The 15,711-nt window shown below is 40.0% G+C and overlaps 1 protein-coding gene across 4 annotated transcripts in view; it reads right to left on the minus strand.

The window, feature by feature from the left end:
* The window catches only part of LOC134356636 (5'-nucleotidase domain-containing protein 2-like), a 97,835-nt gene extending 84,030 nt beyond the window's left edge, over positions 1 to 13,805 (minus strand). For 3 of the 4 annotated variants that reach the window (XM_063067596.1, XM_063067595.1, XM_063067594.1), the window contains exons 1-2: positions 13,460 to 13,805; positions 8,291 to 8,428 (exon numbers count right to left, since the gene is read on the minus strand). In XM_063067596.1, the coding sequence (XP_062923666.1) occupies positions 8,291 to 8,428; positions 13,460 to 13,703 (382 nt within the window). In that variant the 5' untranslated portion in view covers positions 13,704 to 13,805. The remainder of the gene's footprint in view (positions 1 to 8,290; positions 8,429 to 13,459) is intronic. The other variant, XM_063067597.1, reaches the window with a different exon arrangement.
* Positions 13,806 to 15,711: the final 1,906 nt, after the last annotated feature.

A 15,711-nucleotide genomic window follows, 5' to 3' on the forward strand; every position in this document is an offset into this window, starting at 1 on the left:
GCAGCATATATTAAAGGCATATGAGATGGTTCCGGAAGTGTATAGAGAAAGATTCAGAAGTTTGAAGACATCAGTGGAAAAAACTTATGTGGAATTTGCCTATGAGAAAGCTGTGTGTTTTGAGAGATGCATTTCCTCTAAAAATGTGAATGGGGAGTATAATAAATTAAGTTAGTTGATTTTGCGGGAGGAATTTAAAAGAAGCATTCTTGTTGAAGTGAGAACATACTTAAATGAACGGGACACTGTTACATTGCAGGAGATTGCTAAATTAGCTGATGAGTATGTTTTAATTCACAAGAGTAAATTTTCTCCAGGTGAAATTTTTAAAAGGAAAAATAGCACAGAGAGTCAAGGTAAATCAGAAATTAAACCTGAAGTTAGTGAGAAAAGTAAGGATGAAGGGAGACATGTGAAGGAAAGACATTTTGGTATTATTTGTAATTATTGTAAGAAACCTGGACATGTAGTAGCTAATTGCTTCCGATTGAAAAGGAAAGAGAAAGAAGTGGTCCCAGATGCTTGTGTGCAGCATATTGAAAAACCTGTAAAACCACAGGGTTTAGAAAATACTAATGAAGATGTGTCAGAGTCTGACCAAGTTAAGAAGGGATATGAAACTTTTATAACAGAAGGATTTGTATCCTTGAAAGAAGGATCCAATTCAGTACCAATAAGGATACTTAGAGATACTGGACCTTCGCAATCACTAATATTAGACAGTGTGCTAAAGTTTAGTGATGAGTCTGACATTGATGAGATAAATTATATAAGAGGAGTAGGGAGTGCCCTTATGCCAGTACATTTACATAGAGTAAATTTAAGGTCAGGATTAGTTACAGGGGTTGTTAAAGTAGGACTACAATCCAGTTTACCTGTGAATGATGTTTGTCTTTTGTTAGGGAATGATTTAGCAGGTGGACAAGTTTTTCATGAAGTACATTTGACAATCAACTCAAATTCTGAGGAACCACAGAGGAATTCTAACAGAGATTCTTCCTGTGTTGAAACAAGAGCTATGGCTAAAAAGACTGATGTAAAGGATGAGGTTGTTACCCATGACAGTTCAAATCAAGATTCGAATTTTGAGGATGTATCAGAAACTTTCTTGCCTACCTTATTTGATCAGGATTTTGGTGGTAAGTCTAATCAGGAAGATTTGTCTTTATCTTGGAAGGAGATGATAGCAGAGCAGGGTAGAGATCCTGAGATAGTTAAATTAAAAGAACAAGCTCTTCCAGATAGTGAAATTGAAAAAGTAGCAGTAGGAGATTATTTTGAAAAGGGGGTATTAATGAGAAAGTGGAGATCGCCTACAATTCCTGCTAGTGAGGAATGGGAAGTTAATCATCAGGTAGTAGTTCCTAAAATTTACCGAAATGAGATTTTGACTATGGCTCATAGTATTCCTTTGGGTTGTCATTTAGGTGTAAAGAAAACTATGAACACAGTTTCTAAACGTTTTTATTGGCCTAGTTTAAGACAAGATGTGGCGACATTTTGTAGAACGTGTCATACATGTCAAATTGTTGGTAAACCTAATCAAGTTACTCCAGTGGCCCCACTGCAACTAATTCCAGTATTTGGTGAGCCGTTCTCAAAAATCATTGTAGACTGTGTAGGTCCTTTGCCAAAAACTAAAACTGGACATCAATATTTATTAACTATTACGTGCACAGTGTCTAGGTTTCCAGAGGCTGTACCTCTTAGGAATATAACAGCCAAAGCTGTGACAAAGGCTCTTATAAAATTCTTCACTTATTTTGGGTTGCCTAAGGAAATACAATCAGATCAAGGTAGTAATTTTATGTCAGGGTTGTTTCAGCAGATAGTTTATAAACTGGGAGCAAAACAGATTATTTCCTCAGCCTATCATCCTGAATCACAAGGAGCCTTGAGATTTCATTCCACACTAATAACTATGATTAGGACATATTGTGTAGAAAATGAAAAGGACTGGGATGAAGGTATACATTTACTACTTTTTGCAGTAAGGGAGGCAGTACAGGAATCATTAGGTTTTAGTCCTTTTGAACTTGTGTTTGGGCATAGAGATCGAGGACCTTAGGCCTTGTTGAAGGATCAGTGGATTAATAAAGTAGTACATACTAATTTGCTAGATTACGTTTTAAAATTTAAAGAAAGATTGTATAAAGTTTGTAGCTTGGCCAAGGAAAATTTAAAGTTAGCTCAAGAGAAGATGAAGACGTGGTATGATAAGGAAGCTAGGATGAGGTCATTTAAGCCTGGAGATAAGGTGTTGGTTCTTTTCCCAGTGCAAACGAACCCATTACAAGCCAAATTTCATGGTCCTTATGAGATTAAATCTAAGGTAAATGATGTAGATTACATGGTTAAAAACCCCAGATCGGAGAAAGACAACACAGCGGTTATATATAAATATGATAAAACCATATTATGAGAGAGAAGCTGCTACTATGACTGTTGTGATCAATAATGAGTCTGATGTTGATGAAAACTTAATAGAGGATTCATCTGAAACTCATTTTAAACCCAACATTATTTCAGCCAGGTTACCAAATTCAAAAATTCTGGAAAATATTGATGAAAAATTAGCTCATTTACAGCGAGAGCAGAGAGAGCAGATGAAACAGTTAATTTTTAAGTATAGAGATTTATTTCCAGACATCCCTAGAAGAACCACCGTAGCTACACATGATGTAGATGTTGGAGATGCCAAACCCATAAAACAACATCTGTATCAAATGAACAGGGAAAAATGTGAACTTGCTGAACAAGAAATTAAGTATATGTTAGAGAATGATATTATTAGACATTCTAATTCAAATTGGAGTTTACCTTGTGTTATGGTGCCTAAGCCAGACAATAGTATTAGGTTTTGTACGGATTACAGAAAGGTGAATACTGTGACAAAGATCAATGCATATCCAATCCCTAGAGTAGATGATTGTGTGGATAAAGTTGGACAGGCCAAATTCCTTACAAAAATTGATTTGTTAAAAGGTTATTGGTGTGTTCCATTGACGGATAGAAGTAGAGAGATTTCAGCATTTGTAACCCCATCTGCGTTATATGAATATAATGTTCTTCCATTTGGGATGAAGAATGTACCAGGTACTTTTCAGAGGATGATTAATAGTGTGATTCAGAGATTAAAAGATATAGATGCCTATATTGATGATTTGGTTACAGGGAATAGTACGTGGAAAGCACATATTACTGCGGCGGAGAAATTATTTGAAAGACTTTCAAAAGCTAACTTAACTATTAACTTAGCTAAAAGTGAACTTGGTCATGCCACTGTGACAGTTAAGGAAAAGGGTTAAGGAAATTAATCTGCAGTTTAATAATACAGTCTAATGTTACAGGAATACAATATCTTGATCACTCATATTAAGGGTAAAGATAATGTGATTGCTGATTGTCTGTCTAGATGTTAAATGTACAATGAAAATTTGTTTTTTATGGAGTGATATTTTATAATTTGTAACACTCCTACTGTATATTAGTTTGTAAAGGGCTGAAAGACTGTATATATTGCATATGTTGTAAATTTTATACCTTTGTATTTTTTTTGTATAAATTGTTAATTGTTAAAATTTTATTCTTATGAGACCAATTTTTTTTTTTGCAGGGAGGTGTTACATGCTCAAGGAGATGTGGGTTTTTTGTGAGAATGATGTAATGGTCTTTTGGAGGTCACCTGATGTGATTTTCCCACCGATGTGAGGTCACGTGATGACATGTGCACCATGGGTATATAAGGGAAGATCCCAGATGACGCAGTTAGTTTTTAGTTTGTAGATTTCCAGGTAGAACGTGCTGTGTCTCCGTTTCTGTTACGCATTTGTTTTTGTGACGCAGTTTCATTTTTAAAACAGAGTGTTGTGTTCTATTGCAAGATACAATATTATTGGACTGGAAATTTTTGGCTAAATGTGCTGATTTGCTCAATTTCAGCAGTAGAAGGGAGAGTGAAGACTTTATTGAAGTACAAGACCGAAGGATCGAGAGGAGTTGGCATCGGTCAGCAGTTTAACAAAGGATCGACCTTATTGAGTCTTCATTGAAGGAGTAGTGACCTGCATCGAGATAACTCTTGCCAAAAAGAGCAAAGAGTTCATGCAAAGGTTTGCTCTCTCTCTAAAAGAATTTAAGGTCAGTTGGTTTAAACTGTTTATTTTCGGCATCGTGAATCATTTTGGACAGAACCAGCAGAAAAGTCACGTCTATGAAGAAATCTTTCTCCAGAGAAGTCTCTCCCAATTGAACGTATAAATCTGTTGGACTTTCAAATTTACCATTTTGAGAACTATATCTGACTTTATCGCTTTAAGAACTGTTTTCGCATTTAATGCTTTAAGAACCAGTGCCATGTGACGATTTGTTAAACGGCTGCATAACGGTTAACTTCCGGTTGAAGTTTTCATTTGTTTTTTCCTTATCGTTTATCCGTGGTTAATAAATGTTTGGTTGTTTTTATATAACCTGTCTCGATTGATATTCATTATTGCCAGTTACGTAACAGTATGACGCATGACTCTGGGGTTGTACACCTAATGGGTTCTTTTTTTTCCCCTCACCTTTCTGCTTAATAGGTTTTTTTTGTTACCACAAAATTTTTCTTCAAACTTTAAGATAATGTCTTTTTTGAGATATTGTAAGTGTTGTAACTTCAATGTACTCATGTTATTTTCTCGGTAAAACAATAAAAAGATTTGAAAAGAAAGAGATGTACAATGCTATGAGAGACATAGATCGAGTGGACAGGCTATACCTTTTTTCCAAGGTGCCAGTGACAAATGCCAGAGGACGTGTATTGAAGGTGACCGAAAGAATGTTTGGGGAATGCCAGAGGTACGATTGCTTTTATATGTTTCATGTCTTAGCCTCCACAAGGCCGTCTAAATTTTCATCTTCATAATGGTGTTCAACTTTGCCTCAGATCACTTTGGCTGAAACCCTCAGACATAGTTCGTTACATCTAGTCTCCACCTTTCTAATGCATTTCCAGCCAACTTCACTTATCTACTGGAGTGTTGATGCCACACACAATTTTTATTTATTTACCTAGTGATATATCACAGAGTAGGCCCTTCCAGGCCTTTCAGCTGTGCTGTCCAGCAACCTCTGATTTAACCCTAGCCTAATCATGAGACAATTTACAGTGACAAGCTAACCCACTAACCAGGTACATCTTTGGACTTTGGGACAAAACAGCAGCATCCAGAGAAAACCCACATATTCTACAGACAGGATGCACAAGCTCTTCACAGTGAATTGAATTGACTTTATTTCTTACATCCTTCATACATGAGTAAAAATCTTTTCGTTCCCTCTCCATCTGAATGTCTAATTTATAGTAATTTATAATAAATAGTGTGTACAACAGGACAGTCAATATAACATAGACATACAGTTGTGACAGCATGAGTTAATCGGTCTGATGGCCTGGTGGAAGAAACTGTCCCGGAGCCTGGTGGTCCTGGCTTTTATGTTGCGGTACCATTTCCCAGATGGTAGCAGATGGAATAAATTGTGGTTGGGGTGAATTGGGTCCCCAATGATCCTTTGGACCCTTTTTATACACCTGTCTTTGCAAATGTCCTGAATAGTGGGAAGTTCACATCTAGATATGCTGGGCAGCCCACACTACTCTCTGCAGAGTCCTGCAATTGAGGGAAGTACAGTTCCCATACCAGGCAGTGATGCAGCCAGTCAGGATGCTCTTGTTTGTGTCCCTATAGAAAGTTCTTAGGATTTGGGGGCCCGTACCAAACTTCTTCAACCGTCTGAGGTGAAAGAGGCGCTGTTGTGCTTTATTCATCACACAGACATGTGAGATCCTCAGTGATGCTTACGCAGAGGAACTTAAAGCTGTTCACTCTCTCAACCCCAGATCCACTGATGTCAATAGGGGTTAGCCTGTCTCTATTCCTCCTGTAGTCCACAACCAGTTCCTTGTTTTTGCGCCTTTGAGGGAGAGGTTTTGCTTGACACCACTGTGTCAGGGTGATGACTTCCTCTCTGTCTGCTGCCTCGTTATTATTTGAGATTAGACCAGTCAGTGTAGTGTCATCAGCAAATTTAATTAGCAGATCGGAGCTGTGGGTGGCAACACAGTCATGGGTATACAGTGAGTAATGAAGGGGGCTTAGGACACAGCGGGCAATCTGAAAGGAAGTCTAGGATCCAGCTACACAAGGCAGGGTAAAGGCTGAGATCTCTGAGCTTCCTGTCGAGCCTGGAGGGAATTATGGTGTTGAATGCTGAACTGCAGTCCAAGAACAGCATTCTCACATAAGCATCCCTCTTCTCCAGATGTGCAAGGACGATGTGTAGAGCCGTGGCTATTGCGTCATCAGTCGATCGGTTGTGTCGGTAGGTGAATTGTAGAGGGTCCAGTGTGGGTGGTAGTAAGCTGCAGATGTAGTCCTTGACCAGCCTCTCAAAGCATTTGCTTATTATTGAGATGAGTGCGACAGGACACCAATCGTTCAGATATGTTACCTTGGTCTCTTTAGGTACAGGAACAATGGTGGATATTTTGAAGCAGGAGGCACTCTACACTGGGCGAGGGAGAGATTAAAAATGTCTGTAAACACACCTGCCAGTTGTGCTGGGCACACTCTGAGTACCCGCCCTGGGATGGCGTCCGGTCCCGCAGCCTTGCGACTGTCCACTCGTTGGAAACACCCGTGTACTTCAGCCTCAGAGATGACCAACGTGCAGGTCGCATCAGCGGCTCTCCTCGGGGGCTCGGTGTTGGTGACATCGAACTGAGCGTAAAAAAGTGTTAGTTCGTCTGGGAGAGAGGCAGCGATATTGGCAGCACCACTGAGCTTAGCTCTGAAGTCTGCAATGGTGTGCAGATTTTGCCATAAGCTGCGTGTGTTGTTGGTGGAGAGTTGTGTCTGAATCTTGTCCCTGTATTGTCGTTTTGCTGCCTTGATGACTTTGCACAGATTATAGCTCCATTTCTTGGGTTTCTGTTGGTCACCGACAGCATAAGCTCTGCATCACGCAGTAAGTGCTGCTCGCACGCAACTGTTGACCCAGGGTTTCTGGTCTGGAAAGACCCAGACCGATTTCTGGGGGACAATATCCTCGAAGCACTTCCGGATGAAACTTGTGACTTCATCCGTGAACTCGGAGACATCCTTGTTATGGGAGACAGTAAAGCAGTCGCGTAGCAGGGAGGCCGATTGGTCGGATGAACAGTGGACGGTTTTAACTACGGCTGCCTCTTGTATCAGCTTCTGCCTGTACCTCGGCAGCAGTAAGATAGAGGGGTGATCCAATTTTCCAAATGGTGAGCAAAGGAGCACTTTGTAAGCGTTGCAGAAGGGAGCGTCAACACTAGGATTGACCTCTGAACTCAGATACCCTGAGCTGTGATAGTATCATGCTAACCACTAGGCTACTCTGGCCCACATGTTAATTCCCATCACTCACTGATCTACAACAGCTTTCAGATCAGCTTGCCATTTTCTTAAGTTCTCACCCAAATTTTCAAATCTCCCACAGTCTTGTCTCCGCTGACTTCACAATCACTTCCACAATCTACCACTCTCCACGAGACAGAAAATAAAGAGAAAATGTTGGAAACACTCAGCACAACAAGCAGCATTCATGGAAAAAGAAACTAAGTTAACATTTCAAGTCAAAATACCGCCACTGTTTCTCTTTCCAGACACTGCCTGACTTTGAGCATTTCTATCACATTCAGTTATTTCAGATGTGTAGTTTTCATTTTCTTTGTTCTCTATACAATTTCTATGTCCCTCCATTTCTGGCCTGACTACCTTTTTCCACTGACAGCCCTACATTTCATTGTAAAGATTCCAAGATCTAGAATTCCCCCCCTCCCTCAACTTTTGTCCTCTCTAACCTTGGTGCTTCCTAAAACCTGCTCCTTTGGCCAAGCAGCTCCGTCAGCTTGATTTGTGATGCAAGCACTCCTACAATGCACCTGGCAACATTTTGCTGCACTGAAGGTGGCGTTTTAATACAATTAGTCCTTGGCAAGTGTTAGCTTTTACATTGTGTCTCAAAAAAGTATTCAGCCCCCACAAGTATTTTCACATTTTATTCTCATCTTCTAATTTTAATATATTGAAGTGGGATTTTTGAGCTAATCTACAATACTCTGCATGATGTAAAATCAAAAGTAAAAATTCCAAAACCTGTCAACAATTTACAAAAAATTAAAATTAAAATTGTGAGGCTGAAAAAACATTCATCCTCTTTGTAATTACTACGCTAACCTTCCTTGGGTGCAATACTGTACATTGCCTTATCAACTCACCCAATTTGTTGATGTAGAAAATTGGAGGATTTCCTGAATAAATGCTCCTTCCTCTGCAAGGTCCAACAGTATGGTAGATTTTTAATGGACCAAACCAAATTGGAGACAAAAGACAAGTCCGGGAAATGAAGCACAGATCTGGAGAAGGATACAAGACCATCTCAAAGGCTCTGAACATACCTCGTAGCTCAGTGCAGTCCACCGTGAACAAGTGGAAAAAATAAGATACCACAATCACACTGCCTAGGTCAGGTTGCTCCTGTACACTTAGTCACCAAAGAAGAATGGCATTTGTATGAGAGGCTACTGTGACATTAACAGTCGTTCTGAATGAGCTGCAAAAGTCAGTGGCTACAACTAGAGATGAAGCTCATGACTCTACCATCTCTAAGGCCTTGCACAAAAAAGGTATTTATGGAAGAGTGAAGGAAGGAAGCAGCCCTGGATTTAAAAAAAGCACATCCTTGCCCCTAAAGTCTTTGCAAAGCTTCACTTAAAAGATACTGTCAAGATGCAGGAAAAATTCATGTTGTTGAATGAGACTAAAACCTCAATGCTGAGCAATACGTGTGGCATAAATCTAACACTGTGCTTCAGCCAGTACGGTGGAGCTAGCTTCATGCTGTGGGGATGCTTTTCAGCAGCAGGGACTGCGAATCTGGTTAGGATTGATGGGAAGATGAATGCTGCTAAACACAGGGAGATCCTCGATAAAAACCTACTAGCCTCTGCCAGAAAGCTTTAACTGTGAAGGAAATTTGTCTTTCTGTAGGACAATGACCCAAAGCACAGTGCCAGAGCAAACAGGGAGTGACTTTAAATGAAGAAAATTGATGTCCTTGAGTGGCTTAGTCAGAGTCCTGACCATAACCAGATTGAACATCTCTGGCAAGACCTCAAGACTGCCATCCACCACCACTCCCCAAATAACCTGGCAGAGCTTGTACAATTTTGAATGGACTCCCTCACAATGTGAAACGCTAATACAGACTTATCCTTAATGACTGCTGATTGTAATAGATGCAAGAGGTGCTCAACTAAATACCGAGCAAGGGGGGATAAATACCTTTCAACTGCTGACATTTCCGTTCTTGAATTTTTCATCTCTCATGCTTTACAATTTTCCCCATTTTTGAAAAAAAAGTATGTGATTCAAATAAAAATTCCCTGTTAAATTGACCAAAATACATGGTTGTAATATTAATTTCTGTGAACAAGGGTTGGGGGCTGAATACTTTTTCAAGGCACTGTATATGGTCAGAAAAGAATAAATAATCTTAAAATTAATGTTAACCAAATATATGACAAGATTACTGTCAAATGGGTTCAATCTAAAGTTAATTTAGAGATTTGGTTACTTGGAGATCAATGTTTGAAATTAGATATTCCAGTTATGTTAGTTTGAAAAACTAAAAGGAAAATAAGCACACTGCTTATCTTATAAGACCCGCTAATAATAGATAATATCGGTCACCAAGGTGATTTTTTAAAATGACATTCAATATTGGACAGAAAATAATAAACTGTTGGGTACTAACAAGAAGCCCTCCAGAGGAGGCCATCGTGGACAGCTTTATTCAAGAAATAAGTGACTACTGTAACAAGAGTAATGCAATAGTTGTCAAAATTTTAATACTCAAATTGGCCAGGAAACCAAATTGCTGCTAAAGCACTTGTGGAGAAGAGACTGCAGGCTCCCAGATCAAACCATGCACAGACCATTTTGCATTAGTGACACAAATCATGGCCAGACTATTTTGTTTTATGTTTTTGTATAATAGGACATACTTAATAGATGAGATTAAGTACAAAAAACTTACACTGAGTAATGGTGGCAAATCAATTATGAAATTAGAATCTTAAATTTAAAAAACATGACAAATCAAAGATAGCAGGCTCAAAGGCAACATTAGGAAGTCTTACAAAATGATAAAATATGCAAACATTTGATGACAGATTCATAATTTTCAATAAATTTACATTCTATTGAGAAATAAAAGGGCAGCAGGAAACACGATTCATCCACAACTAACTAACTAAATGAGAGATGATCTTGGATTTGAAAAGATTTCTAATCTTATAAATCAGAGGATTAGAAGAGCTTTTAACTTCGGCAAAAGGTGTCTAAAACAAGCAATGATGGTGATCTGGGAGGAGGGAAGCTGGAAATCCAGAGAAATCCACGTGCGGACTAAGAAATCAGAAACATTTGATTTTCTGTTGGCATGCAAACTGATTTGCAAAAAAAAGATATGGATCACATAGAAAGGAAAGTTAGAAAAAACATGCAGAAAAACACTAAAACAGATACACGAGAAATTCTGCAGATGCTGGAATTTCAAGCAACACACATCAAAGTTGTTGGTGAACGCAGCAGGCCAGGCAGCATCTCTAGGAAGAGGTACAGTTGACGTTTCAGGCCGAGACCCTTCGTCAGGACTAACTGAAGGAAGAGCTAGTAAGAGATTTGAAAGTGGGAGGGGGAGGGGGAGATCTGAAATGATAGGAGAAGACAGGAGGGGGAGGGATCTGGACAGGTGATTGGCAAAAGGGATATGAGAGGATCATGGGACAGGAGGCCTAGGGAGAAAGAAAGGGGGAGGGGGGGAACCCAGAGGATGGGCAAGGGGTATAGTCAGAGGGACAGAGGGAGAAGGAGAGAGAGAAAGAGAAAGAATGTGTGTATAAAAATAAATAACGGATGGGGTACAAAGGGAAGGTGGGGCATTAACAGAAGTTAGAGAAGTCGATGTTCATGCCATCAGGTTGGAGGCTACCCAGACGGAATATAAGGTGTTGTTCCTCCAACCTGAGTGTGGCTTCATCTTTACAGTAGAGGAGGCCGTGGATAGACATATCAGAATGGGAATGGGACGTGGAATTAAAATGTGTGGCCACTGGGAGATCCTGCTTTCTCTGGCGGACACAGAGTAGGTGTTCAGTGAAACGGTGTTCCGTCTGTCCTTCTCACCATACTCCTTGCCCATCCTCTGGGCTTCCCCCCCTTTCTTTCTCCCCAGGCCTCCTGTCCCATGATCCTCTCATATTCCTTTTGCCAATCAACTTTGCAGCTCTTAGCTCCATCCCTCCCCCTCCAGTCTTCTCCTATCATTTCGGATCTTCCCCCTCCCCCTCCTACATTCAAATCTCTTACTATCTCTTCTTTCAGTTAGTCCTGACAAAGGGTCTCGGCCCAAAACGTCGACTGTACCTCTTCCTATAGATGCTGCCTGGGCTGCTGCATTCACTAAAATAGATATTCTGTTTGTCTTCTCATCAGAAAGCACAGAAATCCCAGAAAATGACAAGAAATTGGGGAAATTAACAAAAAAAACCAGACAAATACATTGGATCTGATGTTCTATATCTGAGACATACAAAAGAAAATTGCTACCAAAAGTGGATGGATGGATAAAGTTTTCCCATAATCTCCAAGGTACTGGAATGGTTTCAGAAGACTAAACTGCAAAAAAAAATGTAATGTAATCACAAAGGGAATCTGAAAGCAGTATCACACTATAATTAACAGAATAAGAATGTGGTAGATGAGAAACCAAAATCACAAAGTTTCATGGATAAAGATGTAGTAAGCTTTCAAACATTGGGAAACAACGAAATAAAAAAATGCTGGGCAAGTTCAGAAGTCTGGGCAGCAGCTGAGAAACAGTAAAATTTCAAGTCAGAGACTCTTCATCACAGGGGTTACTTGTATTTTTTGTCTTTTAGTTTTTCATTTCATATTATAAAAGCATGAAATGTGTTTTCAAGAGTGAGAAAATGAGGGGAAAAAAGCAGTATTGACAGGTCATCAATGTGTTTCTAATCTACATGGATCACAGAAATTTAAAATTCAGGTAAAAAAGATAATTAGAAAACAATATTTCAGTTGGGTTTCATTACAAAAAGAATTGACATAAAGCCTTGGTGAAACAACACTTGCAGAATATATTATCTATTTTATGTACTTACCCAAGAACAGATACAATTGCCTTTGACAGAATACAGTGGGGGTTCACTAGATGGATTTTGGGATTAAGGAGGTTGTTCAAAAGTACATCTCATCTGAAGCATGAAAAATATTTTTAAAATGTCAAATTAAATGCACGAGGAGTGTTTCCCCATCTCAGGAGTACAGAACTTCATATTGTAATGCCAGAATAAAATGGCAGCCATCCAGGATTTGGAGAAGGAGCAACGTTTTTACTTTTTGAAGTACGAATTTTCTAATTCCCTACCTCAGCTGCGGATGATGAAGGAGGAGAGATAGCTGAGCATTTGGGAAACAAAAACAAGTGACCTGGTAAGGTGAAGTGATGGGAGGGACAAAGCAAATTCTGAATGACACTTTAATGGTAAACAAACCAGCTGTAGATTCACTTCAATAAATTTCATTGAAAATAAATGAACTATAAAACAGGAAAGTTGCGCTTTCTACAACCAACTTCCTTGTGATTGTTGCACTCAAAATGTTCAGTGTTCTTCGCATCAGAATAAGGTAGTTCACGGACATGTTTCAATAAAATTCATGAATGTAAATCCAATGAAAAAGAAAAAACAAAAAAAAATTAAAACGGACGCAATATAACCATATAACAATTACAGCACGGAAACAGCCCATCTCGGCCCTTCTAGTCCGTGCCGAACTCTGACTCTCACCTCGTCCCACCAACCTGCACTCAGCCCATAACCCTCCATTCCTTTCCTGTCGATATATCTATCCAATTTAACTTTAAATGACAACATCGAACCTGCCTCAACCACTTCTGCTGGAAGCTCGTTCCACACAGCTACCACTCTCTGAGTAAAGAAGTTCCCCCTCATGTTACCCCTAAACTTTTGCCCTTTAACTCTCAACTCATGTCCTCTTGTTTGAATCTCCCCAACTCTCAATGGAAAAAGCCTATCCATGTCAACTCTATTAATCCCCCTCATAATTTTAAACACCTCTATCAAGTCCCCCCTCAACCTTCTACGCTCCAAAGAATAAAGACCTAACTTGTTCAACCTCTTTCTGTAACTTAGGTGATGAAACCCAGGTAACATTCTAGTAAATCTCCTCTGTACTCTCTCTATTTTGTTGACACCTTTAAGAATGCACGTATATAATGAAATAAAAACCGAATACATCTTGTTGCAGCCAAAAAACCACGGCTCGTTGAAGGGACTTACCATGCACTAATTTTTTCATTTCATTGTAACGACCCCACAGGTAAGTTTTGTTCTCCGATGCTGCGGTTGCGGTTGCGACTGGTTTGCCGCTAACACTGGAATCTGAGGGATTATCGACGTGACCGTGCTGCGTCGCCTGGGCTGTGCAACCAGGCAGATCAACCGCTTTAGTACAATAGTTCACAGCCAATTTAACGGCGGAACACTTCATCGTTTTCATTTGCATCAAAGCAGACAAAGCCATAACTCTTCACTTTGAGAAAGACAGTGACTCTAGTGGGGAAAGGCGCCGCGAACCGCCGGCTCTCCGCTTCGGACCGCAGTTAATCGTATCCCGACCATCCGGCTCACCGCTCCAGTCACAAACAGGAGCTTGTCCAATCAAATGCCTACATTCGTGGCCAATAACCAATCAGATTCGGGAGAGCGGGGCACGTGATATTTCCCACTCACTTTTACATTCTTAAGAATACAGTCCTAGTCGATTCAATCTCTTCTTATAACTCAGGTCCTCTAGACCCGGCAACATTCTTGTAAAATTTCTCTGCACTCTCTCAACCTTGTTCACATCCTTCCTGCAGGTTATAATTTAATTTGTTTTGAGGCAACCTCCACTTTCAGATGATCCAGTTCCCAACTGGTGTCTTTCTTGACAGCTGTGTCACCATCTCGGGAGATAGATAATTCCCATTGCCATTTGTAATCACTCCTCTTCCCAGCTTGATTCCTGGAAGGACTCCATTTCACCTTCCCCAATTTTTTCCTCACTTCTGCTCTAAAAGACTTTCCACATTAGTGTCTTCAGGACGTCACCTCTTTTCTTTAACTGTGGTTTTTCTTTTGTCAAAGCTGATTTGGTTCTTGACAGTATCTCCTGATTCTCATTTTGGTTCTTACCCTCTCTACTTCCAGCCAGAGCGGATAGTTTCACTCCCCTTTCATCCACATTCAGCAGATCATTCCACGTAATTTTCATGATCTCCAACAGGATTCCACCACCGGACATAGTTTCTTCTCTCCTCCTCATTCAGCAATCCACAAAAGCAATCCTTTTATAACTCCCTGGTTTGCTCTTCTATCTTCCTTAACCACCTGGCTTTTCAGAGCGTTTATTTGGAGGTATAGCAGGCCCTCCAGCTCAACAAGCCTATGTCACCCAGTTACACACGTGACCAATAACCTACTAACCTGTAAATCTTTGGAATGTGGGAGGAAATTGGAACACCCGGAGGAAACACACACAGTCATGGAGAGAATATGCAGCATCTATCAGTTTTTACCTTTTCCTTTTTCCCTTCCCAGAGCTCCATGTGGACAAGCCAAGTAAAGCTACAATTCATTTGAACTCCTTTCAAATCAGAGTACTGCATTCAGTGTTCACAGTGTGCTCTACATTGGAGAAACCAAACCCCAAACGTGTGACTGCTTTGCGGAACACTTCCATTCAATCCACGAGGACAATCCTTAGCTTCTGGTTGTCTGTCAGTTTAACCCTTGACATCATTCCTACTCTGACCTCTCAGTTTTCAGTCTACTACAACACTCAAATGACACCTGATTTCAGCTCATCCCCCTTCAGGCTGCATACAAGTCCCAGGACTAAATATTGAATTGAACAATCACAGTTGAGCTCCCCTTTCTTTTCTTCAGATATATATCTACATCTGTCTATTTCAATGTATTTTTTTCTTATCTATCTCCAAATGTCTTGTAGTTAACTTGACTATTTTGATAGACATCCTACTCTGTTTTCTCCACTCCTCCCCTCATTGCAACTTAATACACTTATTGCCTCGCTTTCCCTTGGAGTTTCTCTACACCTATAGCAACCAATATAATCGAAGACCCCACCCATCAAAGACATTCTCTCTTCTAAATTCATCCCTTTATTCTGATGTTGTCCCTTTGGATCTAGACAGCCTTACAAATGGAAAGATCCACTCTGTCCAGGCCTTTTAGTATTCGGTAAGTTTCAGTGAGATACCCTAGCATCCTTCTCAGCTCCACTGACTACAAGCCTAGAGCCATTAAACACTTCTCATATGTTAAGCTTACAATCCAAGGATCATGCTTGTGAATCTCTCCTGGACTCCTCCAACATCAGCACATTTTCCCTTAGATATGCAGCCCAAAATTACTCTCAATATTCCAAATACAGCCAGACCAATGCCTTAGAAAACCTCAGGAGTACATTCTTGCTTTTTTAATATCACATTTGATAATCACAAGAGATTCTGCAGATGATAGATACC

The sequence above is a fragment of the Mobula hypostoma genome, chromosome 15 (genome assembly GCF_963921235.1).
Source record: "Mobula hypostoma chromosome 15, sMobHyp1.1, whole genome shotgun sequence".
Lineage (NCBI taxonomy): Eukaryota > Metazoa > Chordata > Chondrichthyes > Myliobatiformes > Myliobatidae > Mobula > Mobula hypostoma.